Genomic DNA, 22,780 nt, shown 5'->3' with positions numbered 1-22,780 from the left:
CCCTCCCAAGTTCCCTTGCAGCCCCAAGCAGATGTCCCGAACCCTAGCACCAGGAAGGCAATGCAGCTGCTAGACTTTTGCTCACAGATACCAAGAACTGTGTCTATCCCCATAACTATACCTGCCCCTACTACTACTGCATCCCTATTTATTCCCCCCTGCCTCAATGGCTTTCTGTGCCGTGGTCAGATTGCTCATCCTCCCTGCAGTCCCCAGCTCTCATCCATGCAAGCTGCAAGAACGTTAAACCTGCCGGACAATTGCAAAAGCTCCATTGCTACCTACTGAATCCCCATACCTGTCTCACTTGCAGTCATACCCTCCTGTCCCATGGACCAAGTCAGACAACCCTAGCCTAAGGGGTGTGACTGCCACCTGGAACAAAATGTGTTCAAATAATTATCCCCCTCCCTGATGCATTGTTGTGTCCGGAGCTTGGCCTCCAGCTCAATAACTGAGTAGAGTTTCCTCAAGCTACAGACACTTACTGAAGATGTGTTTGCCGTGTATCACGCTGGCATCCATCTGCTTCCACATTAAAAATAGCACGGATTTCCAAAGGGAAGATCACCCTTAACCAACCTTATTGAATCCTTTAAAATAACAGGAAGAGTAGACAATGGTAATGCAATAGCTGTAATATATTTGGATTTCCAACAGGCCTCTAATAAGGTAGACTCATGATCAAGACTAGTATATGTGGAGTCATGGAAGCAACTGGCAAATGATTATTGGCCACTTAAGGACTGCTTCCTGACTGGCCTCAGTTTTGAGGCTCATGGGAGGAGTTCAGGGGCAGAGGGCGAATCCCACAGGTCACCCTGCTCAGTCCTCAGTTAGGCAGGAAGCGGGGTGGGGGGGGGAGGCACCTTCCTCACGGGCCTCTTTCCACAGTGGGCACCCCCAACCAACCCTGCCCCTGCACGTGCTCCCCTTCCCCAGCAGCTGCATCAAGATGCCCATTCCCCTCTCCGAACCCCTCCCCACCATGACAGGCCCTGTACTCACCTGGTCCTGGACTCCAGGGCTTAGAATCTGGGGACTACGTGTAGTCCCAGGCCTGTCCACTGCTGAGACTATGGTGCTGCTAGCCAATCTGATTGGCTGACAACTTTCTTAGGTTGGACTCCCCTCTGGGTGGAAGACCCAAATCCCATCTCCAGCCAATTAAATTAAGTGGCTGCAGGACTGCCATGACTGGCGTGGATATGTTTGTCACCGACTCTTTTGGGTAGCAGTGCAAGAAACCCTGCCAGCTGAAAAATTCTGCCCCATATTAAATGCTTTACCATTTGCAGCACTATGGATTACATGGCATTAAAAAGTGCACAGAGAGTTTGCAGGCAACAAAATTGGGATGCAGACTCAGCCTAATCACTTTCCACCTATTTTCCTCCAAGTTTCATACATAGTTTAGTCACATTTCTAACAATTGGGAGAGGAAGTCTTTGGGGCCACTGACCTCAGCCAAGCAGCTGAAGGCCAACATAGTAGGTTTTCAAGTATCAGCAAATCACTGACAGAAACAATAGGCACAATTTAATTTTGGCAGCCTGGGTCCCTGTGGTGGATTTGGAAGTGGTTGGCTTTGCCAGCGGATGCGGCTGGCTGAACGCAATTACGCGATGGCCGGTCAATTAACAGGTGACGTGACAGCAAGTGCTGGTACCATTTATAAAATGTGGCCAGACCTCATGTAGGGAGAATGAGGCTCCAGGACACAACACGAGAAAGAGAGCAAAGACCAGTGAAAGTGTGCCGAACATCTGCTCCCTGACATCTGCAGATGACACCCTCAACCTGGCCCCAGAGCAAGGCAGCTTGACAATAGGGGATGATAAAACTGGAATGCAGAGCAATTAAGAGGTCTTGAGCTGGGTGCCAACTGCTGGGCAAAAAGGTAGCAAATGCTAGGTATGGATGGGAGGAGGGAATGAGAAGGCCTTCACTAGCTGTTCTTATTCTCCCATGCAGGTTTCCACACACTGGAAGGATGGGCTGTTGCCTTGATAAGGACCCTGCAGTCCACTTCTGAGGAAGAGTGAGACAATTTCTCAGAGGATCCAGTGTCACATCATTCCCTCACATCCTCCACTAGTGCAAATGTGTTCATTTGGTCGACTGAGGGTTGCGACTAGATTCAGGGTCACAAGCTGGTGAGCACAACACACAGATGCATAGGAGCAGCTGACGGAGACTGTGACAGCTGACGGTCCTGACAGTTGGAGGCTTGGCCCATGCTAGGTCCCAAGCTGATGACAGACTCTGGTCTTGGCCACACGTAACGTACTGGCGATGCAGTGACAGATAGGGTGGCTGCCAGATATGCATGCCAATCAACATACCATTGCTTTGGCCATGAGCTCTATGCAGCAGTGGCAAGGCAGGAAGGGGACAAGGCGCCTGGAGCTGGGGACACACTTCCAGGCTGCACACAGCACTTAGATGTTGAACGTGTAGAAGACCTACCTATTTATAAAAGGTAGCAGGCTGGTCCAAGGGAGCTTCAATTACCACATGGATGCAATCAATTACACTCTGCACCTGTTGAAATCCTACAATAGCCCCAAAGATAATGGGCATCTCTGCCTGGCTATCAGGGTCAGTCAAACTCTCTGGCCCTTTTGAACACTACATTAGTGACCTTCTGAATGCAGTGGATCCCTGGAAGGAGCTGAATATGCAGAAATTCAATGCAACAGTGACTTCTGAAGAATCGTCCTTTGGGCACCATGAGCAGAATTTTCCCCTCGTCCGGCAGGTGGGCGGGCCCTGAAGCAGTCGCAAAGTCGCCCGTGGTTGGACCCTGACCGCGATTTCACGCTGGCTGGCCGGCCAATTACAACGGAAATTGAGCAACTCAAAGCTGGTTTGGGAGAAATGAGTTTCAATGCTTGGGGCACTGGCACTGGAAAATGGGAGCTATACCATTGAGACAGTCTTCACTTGAACCATGTCAACCCAGGAACCAATCTAGTGAACTTTGTCTTTGCCTCCAATTCAAATATTTCCTTCCTTAGATATGAAAACCAAGCTTTGCTTGGTACTCCAGGTATATTCTCACCAAAGCCCTATTTAATTGTAGCAAGATCAGTGTTCTGGCAAGTCATATAATTAGGGCAGTAAAGAGGGCTTTAAACTAAATAGCGGGGGCAAAGAATCAAGTGTGGGAAAATGTGGTCAATTAAAGCAAGACAACAAGGCAAGAAGGCAAGTTAGCAATAAGAGAAGCGATAATCTGAGTGTGGCAGGAAGGGTCAGGGCACACAAACTTAAGGGTGCGCCAAAGATAAGGATAGAGATTGCGAAAATGGTAAAAAAAAAAAAGAGTTAAAGGCTCTATATCTGAATGCACGTAGCATTTGGAACAAAACAGCTGAATTGACAGCTCAAGTAGAGTTAAATATGTATGATCTGATAGCCACTACAGGGACATGGCTGCAAGATGTCAAAGGCTGGGACCTGAACATTCAAAGGTATGCGACATTTCAGAAGGACAGGAAGCTAGGAAAAGGTGGAGTAGCTGCTCTGATATTAGGATAATAACAGTACCATAAAGAGAGATGACCTTAGTTCTAAAGATCAAAATGTAGAATCAGTTTGGGAGTTTGGAGAGAGATAAGAAATAGTAAAGGTAGGAAGTTACTCGGAGTAGTTTACAAGTCTAATTGTAACCAAACTATAGGGCAGAATATACAGGAAGAAACAATGGGGGCTTGTGAGAAAGACAAACGTGGTTAATTTTAATCTATATATAGATTGGGCGAATCAGATTAGCAAAGGTAGCCTGGAAGATGAGATCATAGTGTTTGCGGGACAATTTTTCAGAGCAGCACACGCTAAAGCCAGACAGCAAGCTATTCTAGATCTGGCAATGTGAAATGAGACGGGGTTAATTAATGACCTCATAGTAAAGGCACTCCTAGGTAGCAGTGATCACAACATGACTGGAGAGAAGAGTGGGTATAAGGACAATTATGAGGGTATGAAGGCAGAGCTGGCTGAAGTGAACTAGGAAATTAGGTTTAAGGGATAAGTCATTAGAGATGCAGTGGCAGACATTTAAGGAGATATTTCACAATACTCAGCAAAGATACATTCTAGTGAGAAAGAAAGACACTAGAGGAAGGATGTACCATCCATGGATAACTAAGGAACTTAAAGATAATTGTTTGGAAGATAGAATAATTCTAATAATTTTATTGGAATTTATTGTAAAATAGTGGTACCTGGGCCTATATGTGTCTGTGTGAGACTTACTTGGATTAAAGGCAGCTGGCCTGAAGGCTTTGATGTAAATATGGTAGACATGGGGAAGTTTAGAATGTAAGGTGTAAAAGTACATTTGCATTTTTAAATAAACCAGGCTAGATTGTTTTCAAAGGAGGAGTGAAATGTGTCACCCAGCCAGGTGAAGTTTAGAAACAGTGGGCAGAATTTTCCGGTCGGTGTGCCAGGGCAGGCCCGACATGCCGACACGTAAAATGATGCAGGGTGTGTGTCCCACTAGTGTTGTGCCTAAGGTGATTTACGCTTACAGGTGCTGTGTCTAGGTGCTCCCCCCTCACTGGCACCGGCATTGGAGACAGCCTGCTCACTCTGCTGGCCTTGATGACCTTAGCAGGCGTCCTCTGGTTCATGGAGCCTGTGCTTGCCCCGACTGGGAGGGAGCAGCCAATGGCACGGCTGGCATCTCCCCAGTTGATGCAGCCTCATCAAGTACCACAGTCCCTGGCAGAGGGGTGGAGGAGCTGCTGCCCTCATTTGAAGCGCCCTGAGAGGAGCCCACAGAGTCGACAAGCAGCTCGTGCGCCGTTAGGTCACTTTGGACCTCCCTGCTCACCATTGATGGATGGGCACCTAGCTGGGATAGTGGGTGCCCAATCCTTCTCCCACACTGACCACCTGAGGTCATTGCCACTGTGAGGGCTTGCAGGTCCGAGCACATCCCCAGGAAGCCCTGATCGTTCTCCTGGAGAAGCCTCTCTGCGAGCTACTCTCTCCATGGAGGCATTGCACTCGGCCTTGAGGGTCATTGCATTGCTCATGCTCCGCATGGACTCTTCCAAACATGGAGATCATGGCACGCATTCCCTCATGTATCTCCGCCAGGTCCTCCCACACACCCTGCTGGACTTCCAGCATCTGCTGCCACAGGGACGACTCCAGAGGCACATCATCAGCCACCGACTGAGCATGTTCCTGGTTCCCAGCAGTCCTCCGACTGCCAGCACCCTGGGCACTCTCTGCCTCCACCTGCATCTCAAGTGAGTGTGAAGTACCCTCACCGCTGTGCACCAAGATACTTGCTGAGGATCTTATTCCCACCAAGGTGCTGGTATCTGCACTGGTGCCTGCCTGGCTGAGAGGATGTGACGCTGGTGCGTTAATGTCTTCTGTGCCCTCAGGGGTTAGCGGCGGTCCCTCTGCCTCCTGAGTCTGGGCGTCCTCTGGTGAGGCTGAAAAGGAACAACAAGGACATTTTATTAGCTGAAGTTAATGTACATGCCTGGCACCCAGATCAGGATGCGCTCCTCCTTTCATTATCAATGGGCATCCCATGTTGGATGCTAAGATCAATATACAGTCAACACTGGAATGTTTACACTGATAGACATTGTGATCTCAGCGCAAGGCACTCTTACCTCCCAGTGGCACCCCAACCTCACCGCTGCCAGTTGACCTAGGTGCATGGCGCCTCTCCAGCTCCAGTGCCTCCTGCTCGTACCTGGTGATGATGAGAAGGTGGGGCTGCCGCCGCCAGTCCGCAGCCGCTCTACATTATTGGGTGCTGTCTTCTCCTGAAAGGAGAGAGGAGCATTGGTTATTCCACCCTCTACCTGCATAGCCATTGCAGCCTTGCCACCCCTGCCTGAGGAAAACCCTTGTTCATCCGATTCGTGACCCTGGAGCCACCATACACTCACTCCAAACTGCCAGCACTTACCCCCTTGCCCAGATGCTACCTTCATCACATTTGCCACTCAAACTCTAAGACCTTCCAAACCCACAAACACTACCTCTGAGAAGGACAAGGGCAGCAGACAGATGGGAACACCACCACCTAGAAGTTCCTCTCCAAGTCACTCAGCATCCGGACTTGGAAATGTTTTGCTGCTTCTTCACTGTTGCTAGGTCAAAATCCTGGAACTCGCTCCCAAACAGCACTGTGAATGTTCCTGCACCACATGCAGCGGATCCAGAAGGCAGCTCACCACGACCTTCTCATGGGAGAGTATGGGTGGGTAATAAATGCTGGCCCACCCAGCAAAGGCCACATCCCGCGAATGAATGAATACAAAAACAAAATTCTGAATTTGCGGGTGGGGAGGGGCAACTTAACTGCTGTGCTAAGTGACCCATACCAAAATGGTACTCACCCTTCCTGATCACAAGAGGTCATTAAAGCGCTTGCAGCATTGCACCCAGGTGCATCTCACCACATCGTGGGAGTTGACCTGTTCTGCCACGTCCTCCCTGGCACATTTTGTGATATGGGGGAGATGGGGGGCCTCCTTCTCCTGTCTCTTGGCACCAGGATCTCATGGCCTGCTGCCACCTCCTCTAGGAGGACAGCGAGGCACTCATCCAAGAACCTCAGGGCTGACTGCCTTGCTGACCTGCCCTCCCGCCTGGCCTGTTCTCCGAGGGCGTTATCCATCATGCTCCTAACCAACATCAGTGGAAACCTTAGGACGGCTGCCTGCTCCATTTTTGAATTGGCCAACGAGTCGCCATTGGACCCGGCAGTCATTGGCCTCCCGTCGCAGACTGCCCCTTCCCGCTGATCACGGGAGAAATGATTTATGCTGGGTAGACCCTAACTGGCCCGCCCACGTAAAATGGCGACTGGTGCCACGCCTGCCCGCCATAGGAAAAATCCTGGCCAGTGTGTTTATTTTTCCCAAAGATTACTAGTAAAATTAGTACTACGAGCGATTTTTTTAAATCAGAAAGATTAAGTCCAAAGACATAATGCAACAATGGAAATTTGCATTCAAAGGGGAAAATATGTATAAAGGACTGAAGGCCGGATGTAATGTAAAAACCTAAAAGGCTCGGTGATCTTATTACTACTGAATTCAAAGCCCGCATCTCAAAACATACAAATTACAAAACAAGTTGTGGCAATTGTTTCCAGTTTCTCTTTGGGAATTTGAATAACTCAGCATTTACCATTGGCTATGCCATATCATAGTTGGGGGCTCTTTGTGGGATTTATTTGAAATTCCTTGATTGGTTTGGAGTTGGTGAATCTTAAGGTTACGAGTATGAGGAGCGCTTTGAATTCAGGAGTTGGTGAAAGGTTTTTTTGAAGTGGTGAGACTGCAATATGGCTTTGGCAGTTCCTTAGACTTGTCTGGGAATTGAAGTTTATAACTTTGGCTGATTTACAAAAGATAACTAAAGTTAAGTTAATGGAATTGGCAGGTAGATTACAATTGGGATTACCTGCAGGGGTGAAGAAAGCAGATATAATAGAACCTATAGCACAGCATTTAAAGTTGGAAGTGATACCGGACACTAGTGAGTCACAGCTAGAAGTAGTGAGACTTCTGTTAGAAATGAACAGGCCTGAATTTGAACAAGCAAAGGAACTGAGAAAACTTGAATTAGAAGCAAACGGAAAGAGAACAGAAAAAATTGGAACTAGAGGCAGCAGAAAAAGAATGGGAAAAATAGAGATTATTTCAAAAAGAAATGGAAATGCTGAAACTTGGTCTCTAAAGGGAAAAGTTAGCAATGGAAGTGGGAATTAATGAGAGAGACAAAATATCGGCTTAAAAAGCTGGATTTAAAAAGGAGACATCAGATGCTGAGGAAAGTTCTGATTAGGAAAAAACTTTAACCTAAAACCCAGTGGGGAGATGTTTAAATCTGTACAAGTTCTTCCAAAGTTTGAGGAAAGCGATATGGAAGCATTCTGTATTTCATTTGAGAAGATAGCTGACCAGATGACATGGCCACAGGAAAACTGGAGATTGTTGTTACAATCCAGGTTGGTGGATAGAGCGCATGAGTTTTATGCTTCACTGTCAGAAGACATGTCGGTGAACTATGATGCCGTAAAAAAGGCTATTTTGAGTGCATATGAAACATACAGGCAGAAATTTAGGAATATGAGAAAACAGCCTAGGCAAACTTACTTTGTTTTAGTCTTTCAAACTTGATGTAAGTTTGACTAGTGGATACAGGCACTAAAGATAGAAACAACATATGCTGTTCTTAGAGAGGTAATTCTTTTGGAAAAACTTGAAAATTCAATTCCTTCAGTAATGAGAACTCAAGTGGAGGAACAGAGGATTGAAATGGTAAGACAGGCAGCAGAGACAGCTGATTGAGTTAGTTCAGAGCTAAACCTTTCTTTTGTAACCCTTTTAAATCAGCAAAGGATAGAAAAAATGAGAAGGTGAGAAATCAGGGAAGAGGAATAGGTAGAAATTCACAGGAAGTATTTTTCTTAGAATAAAAAGGAAGGTGGTGACAGTTGAAAATTGAGGTGTTTTCATTGTAATAAAGTTGGACATACAAAATGTGTGTGCTGGAAATTGCAGAGAAAATCTGTTGGAATTATTAGAGTGTAGAAAAGTTCTGGAAGTAAAAGCACTGTGGGTTCTGAGATTCAGGCACAGGAAAAAACAGTGGTATGTGTACAGGTAAAATAGAGGGAGTCAGCGATTGGTAAAGAAGTGGGAATGTGTTCACAATTTACCCAAGAGAATTCAGAGGAGCAGGTTGCTGGAATGTTTAGAGATTGTGTGTGTGAAAGGAAAGTCTTTCCATTTGTACAGGGTGGAGTAGGTAAAGATGTTAGAATTTTAAGAGACACAGGGGCTAGTCAATCCTTAATGTTATGGAATAATGACATTTGTTCAGAGGCAGTACTGCAGGAACAGGTGATAATAAGTGGAATTCATGGAGATGCTACACCTATTTCATTGTGGAATTTAAAGAGTTAGCGGAAAACAGGTGAGGTGCTTACTGGAGTAGTGGAAAAAGTGCCTATTGCAGGGGTTCAATTTATTCTGGGTAATGATTTGGCTGGATCACAAATGTGGGTAGTTGAGCAGCCTGTATAAGTATTTTCAACAGATGTGTTGCAGAGAGAGCATCCTGAATGGTTTCTAGATTGTGATAATGAGATCACAGGCTCATAGGTTGAAAAATAGAAAAGGGAGCTCAAAGGCAGGAAGGTGTGGAAATCCAATTACATAAGAACATAAGAAAGAAGAGCAGGAGTAGGCCATACAGTGCCTCAAGCCTGCCCCACCATTCAATAAGATCATGGCTGCTCTGCCCCAGGCCTCCACTCCTCTTTCATGCCAGCTCCTCAGAGCCCTCAACTTCCAGATATTTCAAAACTCTATCTGCCTCCTCTTTAAATACTTTGCGATCTAGCCTCCACAACTCTCTGGGGTAGAGAATTCCAGACATTCACTACCCTCTGAGAGAAGAAATTCCTTTGTATTTCAGTTTTAAATGAGTGTCCCCTTATTATGTAACTATGTCCCCTAGTTCAAGATTCCCCCACTAATGGAAACATCTTCTTAACAACTACCCTGGCAAGCCCTCTAAGGATCTTGTACGTTTCAATAAGATCACCTTTCATTCTTCTAAACTCTAATGAATAAAGTCCTAACCTGTTTAGCTGTACTTGATAAGTCAACCCATTCATCCCAGGAATCAGCCCAGCAAATCTCTTTTGAACTGCCTCCAATGCCAGTATATCTTTCCTTAAATATGGGGACCAAAACTGTATGCAGTACTCCAGGTGCGTCCTCAGCAACACCCTGTAGTTGTAATAAGACGTCCCTATTTTTAAACTCCAACCCCCTAGCAATACAAGCCAAAATTCCATTTACCTTCTTAATTACTTGCTGCAGCTGCATGATAACTTTGTGTTTCATGCACAAGAACACCCAGATCCCTCCGTGCTGCACTTTTTTTTGGAGTCTCTCTCCATTTAAATAATAGTCTGCCTTTTGATTCCTCCTACCAAAGTGCATGACCTCACACTTTCCCACCTTAAACTCCATCTGCCAAGTTTTTGCCCATTCACTCAACCTATCTATATCCCCTTGCAGATACCGTACATCCTCATCACAACATGCCTTCCCACCTATTTTTGTATTGTCAGCAAATTTGGGTACATTACACTCTGCCCCCTCCAAGTCATTAATATAGATAGTAAATAATTAAATAATTGAGGCCCTAGGACTGATCCTTGTGGCACTCCACTAGTTATGTCTTTCCAACCTGAAAAATATCCATTAATCCTGACTCCCAATACCGTGAGCGCCTATTCTTGTGCAATAACCTTTTATGTGGCACCTTATCAAATGCCTTCTGGAAATCCAAATACATGATACTTACCGGTTCCCCGTTATCAACTCTGCTTGTTATATCCTCAAAGAGCTCTAGCAAATTTGTCAAATACGGTTTCCCTTTCACAAAATCATGTTGACGCTATTTGATTGCATTAAGCTTTTCTAAATGTCTTGCTTTTTCTTAATAATGGACTCTAGCATTTTCCCAACAACAGATGTTAGGCTGACTGGCCTAGATTCCTGCTTTTTGTCTCTCTCCTTTCTTGAACAGGGGTGTCACATTCGCAGTTTTCCAATCCACTGAGACCCTCCCGGAATCCAGTGAGTTTTGTAATATTTCGGCCAATGGCTCCACTATCTCTGCAGCCACTTCCTTTAAAACCCTTGGATGCAGGCCATCAGGTCCTGGCGACTTGTCTTCTTTAGTCCCATTAGTTTGTTAAATACTTTCTCCCTCATGATCGAGACTGTTACAAGATTTTTCCTCCCATTAGCTCCTTGATTATCTTATAACTTCAGAATGTTTCTAGTGTCCTCCACCATGAAGACCGATGCAAAATATTGCTTTAAATTATCTGCCATTTCCCTGTTATCAATTCTCCAGTCACATCCTCCAAAGGTCCCACGCTCACTTTAGCCATTCTCCTTCCTTTTAGATACCTGTAGAAGCTCTTGCTGTTTGTTTTTATATTTCTTGCCAACTCATAATTAATTTTCTCCCTCTTTATTAGTTTTTTAGTCATCCGCTGCTGGTTCCTAACAAAAATCCCAATCCTCTGGCCTACCACTAGTTTTTGCCACTTTGTATGCCTTAGGTTTTGATTGGGTACTCTCCTTGACCACCTTTGTTAACCAAGGATGGTTCATCCTTCTCTTTGACCAGGATAAATTTTTGCTGAGCATTATGAAATGTCTGTCACTGCTCATCCACTGACCTTCCCCTTAGTCTATTTTCCCAGCCTGCTTTAGACAACTTTCTTCATACCTCTGCAATTGCCCTTATTTGAGGACACTGGTTTGAGGCCCGGGCTGCTCACCCCCAAGCGGAATTTGAAATTCTACCATGTTGTGATCGCTATCCTCTAATGGATCCTTAGCTATGATATCTCTTATTAATCCCACCTCATTACTAGATCTAAAATAGCCTGTTCCTGGGTGGGTTCTGCAAAGTATTGCTCTAAGAAACAATCCCCGATGCACTCTACAAATTCGTTTCCCATGTTACCCCTGCCAATCTGATTTGTCCTGTCAATATGCAGATTAAAGTCTCCCATGACCATTGTAGCGCCCGTCTTACATGCTTCCATTATTTCCCAATTTATACTTTGTCCTGCAGTGAGGCAACTCTTCAGGGGCCTATAGACGACTCCCACCCGTGGCTTCTTCCCCATGCTATTCCTTATTTCCATCCAAACTGATTCCACGTCACAATCTATTGCACCTATATCACTACTCACCACAGCTTTATTAACAAAGCTACCCCACCTCCTTTTGTTTTTTGCTTTTTTTTTTGGAACATCAAATACCCTTGAATATTGAGTTCACGGTCTTGGTCGCCCTGCAATCACATCTCTAATACCCACCAAGTAATATTCATTTATTTCTATTTGCGCTGTGAACTCATCTATGTTGTTACAAATGCCGTGTGCATTCAGATAAAGAGTCTTAAGCTTTGACTTTTTACCATTATTGCTCATTCTGGTTGATTTCTGCTGCATTCTTCAGCTTATATTTTCTATCCCTTCCTATCACACTTTGATTATTGTTCACCTCTTCACTACCCTGCACCTCTGCTCTCTCATTTCTGTTTGATATTTCAAACTTCCCTTCAATTGAAGCCTCTGCCTCCACCTGCTAATTAGTTTAAAGTTCTATCCACAGCCCTAGTTATACAGTTCACTAGGACACTGGTCCAGCATGGTTCAAATTAAGCCAATCCCAATGGAACAGCTCTCTCCTTTTCCAGTACTGGTGCCAGTGCCCTATGAATTGGAATCCATTTCTCCCACACCAATCTTTAAGCCATGCATTTACCTCTCTATTCTTATTTACCCTAAGCAGATTTGCACATGGCTCGGGTAGTAATCTGGAGTTTATTATCTTTGTGGTTCTACTTTTTAATTTAGCCCCGAGCTGCTCACAGTCCCTCAGCAGAACCTCTTTCCTAGTCCTACCTATGTCATTGGTACCTACATGGACCACGACAACTGGGTCCTTCCCCTCCCACTCAAAGTTCCTTTCCAGCCCGGAAGAGATGTCCTTAACCTTGGCACCAGGTAGGCAACATAGCCTTCAGGATGCTCTGTCTTTGCTGCAGAGAATAGTATCTATTACCCCAACCATGCTATCCCCTATTACTACAACATTTCTTTCTCCCCAACTTGAATGGTGCTCTGTACCATGGTGTTGTGGTCAGTTCGTTTTTCCTCCCTGCAGTCTGTGCCCTCGTCCACACTGGAACCAAGTACCTCGTACCTATTGGACCAGGGCACTGGCTGAGGCTCCTCCAAAGCTACATTTTGGAGCCCCATGCCTGCCTCTTTTGCTATCACATCCTCCTGTCCCTGACCATGGTCCAAATTGGAAGTAATTAATCTAAGAGGTGTGACTGTCTTCTGAAAGTGTCGAAGTAACTCTGTTCCTCCCTGACATGTCACAGTGTCTGCAGCTCAGGCTCCAGCTCATCAACTCTGAGCCAAAGTTTCTCGAGCAGCCAACGCCTGCTGCAGATGTGGTCACTGTGGATGGCACCAGCGTCCACCAACTCCCACATACTACAGCTGCAACACATCGCTGGCCCAGCTGTCTCTATTCAATTTAGTTGATTGATTTGGATGTTAAATATTTAAAAAGTGAGTTTCTTAACCGTACTCTCCAGTTGTAATAAAGTCTCCTGATTTAAACCATTTGGCCAATCAAGAGATATGGAAGAGATACCCACCAATCACCTACCTGTTTTCCTTTGACGTTACACTTCAGCTCTGATAGGTAGAAACAGGTCCTCCTCACACACTCCTTTAGGTACTGCTGACTGCCTGTCCCAGGGTCCTCCTCTCACACTCTCCTCTAGGTACTACTGACTGCCTGTCCCAGGGTCCTCCTCTCGCACTCTCCTCTAGGTACTGCTGACTGCCTGTCCCAGGGTCCTCCTCTCGCCCTCTCCAATTAGCTGACACGGTGTTTAATAAGGTTGTTCAGGAAGAAAGACTAGAGGACAATTCAGCTGAAGTGTTTAACTCAAGGCTTGCAAATATAACATTTATATCAGACAATTTACTCAGAAACAGAAGTAAAATGTACTCCAGAATGTTATTACCTTAAGGGTAATATTTTAATGAGAAAATGGAGGCCTCATCATGCCTCAGCAAATGAAAGCTGGAGGGAGGTGCATCAGATTGTACTACCATTTGGATACAGAAATTAGATTCTGAGGACATCTCTTGAAATTCCAGTGGGGGGACATTTAGGAATTAGAACGACACAGGTGAAGATACAAAACATTTCTTTTGGCCTGGGTTGCATAGGGATGTTGTCAAATTCTGTAGAATAGATCACACGTTAGGTGATAGGGAAACCACAAGCAGTGATTAAGCCAGCACCTTTAATTCCAATTCTAGGATTTGATGAACCTTTTACTAGGGTCATAATCAACTGTGTACGGCCCCTCCTCAACAAAGTGGAAATCAGTACTTACTGACAATAATGGATATGTGCACCAGGTTTGCTGAAGCCATAACTTGAGAAATATTACGACAAAGAGAACTGTGGAAGACTTAACTAAATTTTTTTTACAAGATATAGTTTACCTAAAGAAACACAATCAGATCAGGGTTCAAATTTTATTTCACAGCTGTTTAAGGAAGTAATGAATAGTTTGGGGATAAAACAACTTAAGTCAACAGATAATCATACTGAGTCACGAGGGGCTTTAGAAAGATGGCATCAAATTCTAAAAACTATGATGAGGGCGTCTAGTCAGAATTATTCACAGGGTCGGGATGGGGGATTCTATTCTTGTTGTTTGCAATTAGGGACGCTCCTAATGCATTGTTTTAGTCCTTTTGAATTAGTTTATGGTCATGAGGTAAGGGGACTACTGAAATTGATTCATGAGAAATTGGTGGATAAAAATTCAGAACCTATTCTCCCGGATTATATATTATACTTCAGAGAGAGATTGGACAGAGCTTGAGAGTTAGCTAGGGAACATTTAAGGATATCACAGCAAGGGATGAAAATTAAAGCAGGGAAGCTACAGCTCATAGTTTTGTTGCTGGGTAGAAACTAGCTCTGCTACCAGTACTGGATAACTTATTAAAAGCAAGATTTAGTGGGCCTTACAGGATTGAAAAGAAGCTGAGAGTGAAGTGAACTATTTAATAAATACTTCAGATAGAAAAAAGCAGAGGGTATGTCATGTAATTATGCTTAAAAAGTACTTTGACAGGAAGAGGACAAAAAGGAGGCATTAGTGCTGGTAGATAATGAAAAAGAAGTAGAAATGCAAGATTCTGAAATTGATTCTCCTCTAATCAAATTGGATAGAGGGGGTACTTAAAAATTTAAATGTAATATTGAGTTACCTTCCAGACAAGTGTCAAAGTGATTTGGAAAAACTATTGTGGTCAAAGATATTTGTGGAAATAAGCTGGGAAGGACAAATTTAGCTATGTATGATATGCCTGTAGAAGTTTCATCTTCACTAAGGCAACATCCTTATAGATTAAATCCAGCAAAGTTATCACACGTACAGAAAGAAATCGAATTCATGTTTCAAAATGATATAATTGAGTCTAGTTGCAGTGACTGGAGTTTGCCTATTGTGCTACTACCAAAACCAGAAAGAACACAAAAACTTGTGTATGGATTATCGAAAGGTGAATGTGGTGACAAAAGTAGATTCATATCCTATATCACAGTTGGAAAATTGTATTGAGAAAGTGGGACAATCAAAATTTATCACAAAGATTGACTTGCTGAAAGGATATTGGCAATGCCATTATCGGAGACAGCAAAATGGATATTGGCTCTTGTGATGGCAGATGGCCAATATCAGTTTAATGCCATTCTCTTTGGTATGGAAAATGCACCTGCAATATTTCAAAGACTTACAAATAAAGTAGTTGCAGCTCTGAGCAATTGTGCTGTTTATAATGACAGCTTGATAGTTTTTAGTCAGACAAGGGAGGAACATTTACAACATCTGGAAGAATTATTTACTTGATTACAAGAAGCTAATTTGGTGATGAGCTTGGCTAAAAGTGAATATGCAAAAGCACATGTTACATATCTAGGCATTCTATTAGACATGTTAAGGTGACTTCGAGAGATGTGAAAGTCAAGGCTATCATGGGTTTCCCTGTGCCAACAACAAAATGAGAAGTTTTCAGATTTCTGGGCATGAGTGGGTTTTATCAGAAATTTGTACCAAATTTTAGCAGCGTGTTTGCTCCGCTGACTGAACTATTAAAAAAGGACAAGAAGTTTCAATGGACATAGGAGTGTCAGAAGGCATTTGACAATTTGAAAACTGTATTAAACTATGACACCAGTTTTGGCCGTACCCAATTACGCCAAGCAATTTAAGTTGGCCATTGACGCAAGTGAGATAGGCATTGGGGCCGAACTGTTCCAAGAAGGTGAAAATGATATTGAAAAGCCGATAAGCGTATTTTTCATGGAAGTTGAATGTACAATAGAGAAGATATGCAATGGTTGAAAAAGAGACTTTCGGTCTGGTGTTGGCGTTGCAGCATTTTGAGATTCATGTTGCAAACAATTCATCAAAAACAAATTTTTTTATACAGACCATAATCCTTTAAAGTTTCTGGACAAATTTTGCAACAGAAGTGTAAGGCTATTCAGATGGAGCTTATTACTGCACCCATTTAATCTATAGATTATACATGTAGCAGGGCGATAAAATCCGATTGCAGATGCATTGTGAAGAGTTTGAAGCTTAAAGGGAAAATTGGGCATTTAAAACCTGGACACCAAACTAAAATGATATCAGTCGATACAAAGCATTTGTGTATACAATGTTATGTTAATGCATGCATCTGGTAATGTAGTAGTGGAAGTATATAGATAAGGATATGAGATAGTATAAGATGGGCTAAAAAAAATGAAGCTGTCTTTTTAAATTAAGACAATTCATTTTTTAATATGGAGGAATATTAGGAAGATATAATAATTCTAATAATGTTATTGGAATTTATTGTAAAATAGTGGCATCTGTCTCTAAGTGTGAGACTTAACTGGATTAAAGGCAGCTGGTCTGAAGGCTTTGATGTAAGCACAGGGGAAGTTTAGAATGTAAGGTGTAAAAGGGCATTTGCATTTTTAAATAAACCAGACTAGATTGTTTTCAAAGGAGTGAGACTTGTCACCTAGCCAGGTAAAGTTTAGAAACAATGTGTTTATTTTCTCCAAATATTACTGATAAAATTAGTACTATGCAAGATTTTTATCATCACAGAATGTTAACGGCACAGGAGCCCATTCGGTCCATTGTGTCTGCAGCTGCTCTTAAATGAGCACTATGACCGTGTCATGCCTTCTCCCCATACTCTTGCACATTGGTTTCTATCCCAATAATCATTAATGCCCTCTTGAATGCCTCAGTTGAACCTGCCTCCTCCACACTTCCAGGCAGTGCATTCCAGACCCAAACCACTCATTGTGTGAAATGTTTTTCACATTTGCTTCTTTTGCAAATCACTTTAAGTCTGTGCCTTCTCATTCCTGATCCTTTTACAAGCGGGAACAGCTTCTCCCTGTCGACTCTGTCCAGCCCCCTCACGATTTTGAACATCTCTATCAAATCTCCTCTTAGCCTTCTTCCCTCAAGGAGAACAACCCCAACCTCTCCAATCTATCCTCATTATAGAAGTTTCTCATCCCTGGAACCATTCTTGTAAACCTCTTCTGCACTCTCTCCAATATGTTCACATCCTTTCTATAATTGGCACCCAGAACTGTACACAATATTCCAGCTGAGGTCTAACGAGTGTCTTCTAGATGCTCAGAAAGAATTAAGTCCAAAGACATAGTGAAACAATGGGAATTTGCATTCAAAGGGGAAAATATGTATAAAGGAGCAAAGGCTGTATGTAAGGGTAGGCATTTTAGGATCTAACAAGTGTGAGAAGCCTTTAGCATCTATGCCTCAAGCTGCTGTCTATAAATAACTGAAATTCAGGAAACTCACTTTGAATGCGACTGGTTCAGGGTATTGTGTGTCACCTTTGCCGTTTCTTTTAAAATCTGTGCGTCTTACTGTTGCCTTAATGAAAGTGTAACTGGGAGTCAGATTAATTAGGGGATTTAGAAGTTATTATAGAATTAATTTGTAGATATATGTATGTGCTTAAAACTATTTCTCTTATTAATGAACATTTAATCTAGCTCTGTAAAAACCTATAAGGCTCGGTGGTATTATTATTGAATTCAAAGCTCACATCTCGAAACATACAAGTTGCAAAACAAGTTGTGGCAGTTGTTTCAAGTTTCCCTTTGGGATTTGAACAACTCAACGTTCACCATCGGCTGTGCCATAACATAGTATCAAATTGAAAGAACATACGTACAATTCTGCAAAGATGGATGACAGATTAGAAAGAATATAAAAACAACAAACAGTGGCTAAAACAATAATGGAGAAATTAGAGTACGAGAGAAAGCTTGCTAGAAATATAAAAACACAGTAAGAGTTTCTACAAATATTTAAAAAGGAAGAGTAAAGAGAACATTGGTCCTCCACAGACAAAGTCTGCATAATTAATAATGGAAAATAAGGAAATGGCAGAGGAATTGAACAGATATTACGCGTCTGTCTTCACTGTAGAGGATACAAGTAATATTTCATAAATAAGTGCATCAAGAAGTGAAAGGGAGGGAAAAACTTAAAACAACTATAAATCACCAGGGAAAGAGTACTGAGAAAATTATTACGCCTAAGAGCTGACAAATCCCCAGGTCCTGATGGACTTCATCCTTGGGTTTTAAAAGAAGTGGCTGCTCAGATAGTAGATGCATTGGTTTTAATTTTCCAAAATTCCCTAGCTTCTGGAAAGGTCTCAGATTGGAAAGCAACAAAATGTAACTCTTCTATTCAAGATAGGAGGGAGACAGAAAGCAGGAAAGCACAGGCCAGTTAACTTAACTTCTGTCATTGGGAAAATGCTGGAGTCTATTATTAAGGAGGCTATGGCACTTAGAAAATCTCAGTGCAATCAGGCAGGGTCAACATGGTTTTCTGAAAGGGAAATAGTGTTTGATTAATTTATTACAGTTCTTTGAGGGAGTAACAAGCAAGGTGGATAAAGGGGAACCCATAGACATGGTGTACTTGGATTTCCAGAAGGTGTTTGGTAAAGTGCCACATCAAAGATTATTGTGAAAAATAAAAGCTCATTGTGTAGGGGGTAATATATTAGCATGCACAGGGGATTGGTTAGCTAACAGAGAGTAGGCATGAATGGGTCATTTTCAAGTTGGCAAAATGTAACAAGTGGAGTTCTACAAGAATCAGTGCTGGGGCCTCAACTATTTACAATCAATATTGATGACTTGGATGGCAGGACCCAACTGTAGGGTTGCTAAATTTGCAGATGACACAAAAATAGATGGAAAATAAGTTGTGAAGAGGACATCAGGAGTCTGCAAAGGTATATAGATAAGTTAAGTGAGTGGGCAGAAATTTGGCAAATGGAATATGGTGTGGGAAAATATGAACTTGCCCACATTGGCAGGAAAATGTTTTAAAAAGCAGCATATTGAAATAGGGAGTGGTTGCATAACTCTGAGGTACAGAGGGATTTGGGTGTCCTGGTAAATGAATCACAAAATGTTAGCATGCAGGTACAGCAAGTGATTAGGAAAGCAAGTGGAAAGTTGTCATTTATTACAAGGAGAATGGAATACAAAAGTAGGGATGTTATGCTCAAGTTGTATAGGGTTTGGTGAGATCACATCCAGGAGTACTATGCATAGTTTTGGTCTCATTTTTAGAAAGGACATAATTGCATTTGCAGTTCAGGGAAGGCTCACTCGACTTATTCCTATAAGGAGTTATCCTATAAGGAGAGGTTGGTGAGGTTAGGCCTGTATCCACTGAAGTTTAGAAGAATGAGAGGCAATCTTACTGAAACATATAAAATCCTAAGGGGTCTTGACAGGGTGAATGCTGAAAGGATATTTCATGTGGGAGAGACTAGAACTAGGGGACACATATAAGACAGAGATGAGGAGAAACATTTTCTCTCAGGGGGTCATGTATCTGTGGTGCTCTGTTCCAGAGAGAGGTGAAGGCAGGGGCATTGAATATTTTTAAGGCTGAGTTAGATAGATTCTTGATTGACAAGGGAGTCAAAAGGCATAACGGGTAGGAAAGAAACTGGGGCAGAATTTTACGCTCCCCGCTGGTGCAAAGTTCTTCTTTCACCATTTAAGGGCTATTTCCCACCCAGCCTCAATTTTCAGGCTGGCAACAGGAATTCCAGGGTATGTAGGAAGCCTGAAAATAGATCAGGTTCAGGCAGGAACAGGGGGTGTTGGGCGGGACAGTAGCACCTCCAACAGCAGCCCCCTTTCAACCTCTTATGGTCCAGTTACCGCTGGACCACCCTCCACCACCACCCCTCCACCATTACCCCAATCCCCCTACCCTCTCCGACCTGAGATCCCCAAAACTTACCTGTTGCTGGAATCCCAGGACTTGGGCTCTGGGGTTGCAGTTCCAGCCTTGGCCACTGCAGCTTCTGGAGTTGCCGAGACAAGAGAGCCGCTGGCGGCCAAATCAGGCTGACCAGCAGCTCTCTAAGGCGGGACTTCCTCCCAAGTGAGGGGAGGAAGTCCCACCTCCAGCCAATTAAGGCTCTTTGGAGTGTGAAATCGCTGTGGGGCAGGCGGTGTCAGTGGGGGTGTGTTCAGAAGGTAGGAAGGGAAACCCCACCATAGACCAACATGATTTTACTGAATGATGAAACAGGCACAAGCAGCCAAATTACCTACTCCTGCTCCTAATTTGTACGTTTGTATGCATATACTAATGGATTTGTGTACATAAAACCAGGGAAGAATCATTGATGCATCTACCATTTTGATTGTGCTGATTAGGCACCAATCAAAAACAGCATCGTTTGCTCTTTCAGGAGAAGAAGAAGAAAGAGGAAAATATTGAAATTTTACAAGTCATAGCACTATTATTGCTGTAGAAGTTCATAAAATAATTTGTTTCTGTACATTTACTTGATGAAAATGAGTTTACATTTGAAATAATTGCAGTTATACCAGAATATTAACTCCCAGATCTGTCGGTCCTTGAGCAACAATGTATTCAATACCCGTTTCATATAAATCCATTGGCCTCCTATATTTAAAAACGGTGCCTGCAAGGTGGAAGTTTCTTGGACCTTCTACTTTTAAATTGCCATTCACAAAAAAGTTTCCAGACTCATCAGCAACAGCTGGAAGGTAAATAAAAGCACAGATAAACTCATTTTTCTTACAGAATGTCACTGCCACTTTCAGATTTCATCACAAGAAAAACAATATCAAAGCTAGAAGTCACACTGCAATGGTTGCTCCTGGAGCCCAAGAAGACTGCACACGGGTGAATTAAACCTGTCTTTAAAAGGGCCAGCAAGCAAGTTTGTGAGAACAAACTGCTACCAATGATGACATAGGAAAGGAGGCTTTCAGTGTTAATGCTCACCTTGCATTCTATTAGGAGGGGAGAGAAACAACAAACTGATGTCTCTTTAGGGGATTCTATCCAATGGGGGACAATGAAACAAGTAAATCAATGCTGGTTACAATCCAGCATTTCTAAAGGTTTGATAAATTGGGGTAGACGTTTGAGTCGGCATTCTTCCACTGCAAATTTAGCAAAAAACTTGGAAAAACAGGGCTCCTGCTACAGCTAAAGCCAGAGATTGTGAGAATGCCCATGGCAATTCCATCTCAGCATCTTTAAATCTGAAGTGGTGGCGGCAGAAATTACAAACTGGATAAGACTTTGAAGCAGTGGAAGATGCAGGTTATTCTAGCAAAAATATCAACACAACAAGCAATGAGCTAAATTGCTCCCTTCAGTGTTGTAAAATTCCACTGTCAATGATTTCTTGTGACTTCGGGAAGCAGTTAATGTGTGTCAGTGTATCACTGTTTCCACACACTTAACGATAGCCTCTTGAATATTGAATATTTATTGCTAACATTACAAGCATCTGTGAAAAAAATGTAGAGCAAAGAATACTTTACAAGGAACCATAAAATACTAGCTATGTCTCTTCCTTTATAAATCACTTTTTATCAGCCATCCTTAATTGTGGGAATATAAATATTTTACAGTTGCCTGCAACAACTTCATTCTTTATAGAAGATATGCTGCATTTTCAAGGTCGAATCATGATAATATTGCATAAAAATAACGTTTTATATTCAATATGAATGCATTAAAACATTCAAATCAGAATGGTTGGTCCTAGCAGAGATGAACATACAAAGGTTACAATTCACTATTCCTAACACATTGGGTCAAGCAAATATACTATTACATTAAACAATACTAGCAGACAACACAAACATGTAATAAAGGAAATTAATATAGATAACTTTAGGTGCTCTATTACCTACCTAAAACATCTTCTGATTTTTTTCTTTCAATTATTTGGATATCTGTTGCACCAACTGGGATGTGGGTTATTAGGGAATAACCTAGGAAACAGTTTAATAAATTTTCACATCAAAGTCCATGTCAATCTGTGAGTAACCTACAGCATAGCATAAACTCCAGGGTGAAGAGAATTGCTTGATAAAACGGACTGCAAACCTAAAAATGGGAAAAAAGTACAGAACAAGGGTTTTCAAGAGGCTGGGAATGCAAAGACATGAGCATCAGCCCCTTCCCAGGCCAGAGGCCTGCAGCGCACCTGATGCATTCTTTGTACCAAAATGTGGATGAGCTTCTTCTGTAAAACACACAGGTGAGAACAAGATCATGCTCAGATGTTATGCCTTTTGTGGTAGAATTGTAGTGCTAACACACTATTGAGATCCACACGAGGAAAGGTCACTTATTCGTAGCACTGTACCTTAGCATGATTTCAAGATAAAGGAGAAAAACGGAGAAACAAAAATCAAAAGAAGGTCTTTAACCAGCTGCACTAAAGCAGTCAGGGTGGTGGATCTGTCATGTGTACAGCATGAACTCCAGCATAGACTTCCGCACATGTCTGACAGCAGGCAGTTTTGCTAAAGGTTGATTCCAGGTATTTGAAGAACTCCAAGGTAATAACAGATTCTGCTCGCCAAGTAATCAAATAACAATTTATATTAATGTCTTAGATGAAGGAACTGGGCAATGTTCTCTAAGCTCTGCAATGAATAGCAACCTGAAAGTTTCCACGCAGGCTGTGCACAAGTGGTCCCCTATAAATTACTGCACA

At 42.8% G+C, this 22,780-nt stretch overlaps 1 protein-coding gene across 1 annotated transcript in view; it reads right to left on the bottom strand.

Moving 5' to 3' along the window:
• Window positions 1-22,780, bottom strand: part of adamtsl2 (ADAMTS-like 2) — a 130,786-nt gene that overhangs the window by 57,786 nt on the left and 50,220 nt on the right. Inside the window, exons 8-10 of the mRNA XM_041194450.1 lie at window positions 21,969-22,049; window positions 20,617-20,797; window positions 20,026-20,086 (exon numbers count right to left, since the gene is read on the bottom strand). Of these exons, the coding sequence (XP_041050384.1) occupies window positions 20,026-20,086; window positions 20,617-20,797; window positions 21,969-22,049 (323 nt within the window). The remainder of the gene's footprint in view (window positions 1-20,025; window positions 20,087-20,616; window positions 20,798-21,968; window positions 22,050-22,780) is intronic.

The sequence above is a fragment of the Carcharodon carcharias genome, chromosome 8, assembly GCF_017639515.1.
Source record: "Carcharodon carcharias isolate sCarCar2 chromosome 8, sCarCar2.pri, whole genome shotgun sequence".
Lineage (NCBI taxonomy): Eukaryota > Metazoa > Chordata > Chondrichthyes > Lamniformes > Lamnidae > Carcharodon > Carcharodon carcharias.
Note: the sequence above shows the minus strand (reverse complement) of the source record. Positions and strands in the feature narration are given on the sequence as shown.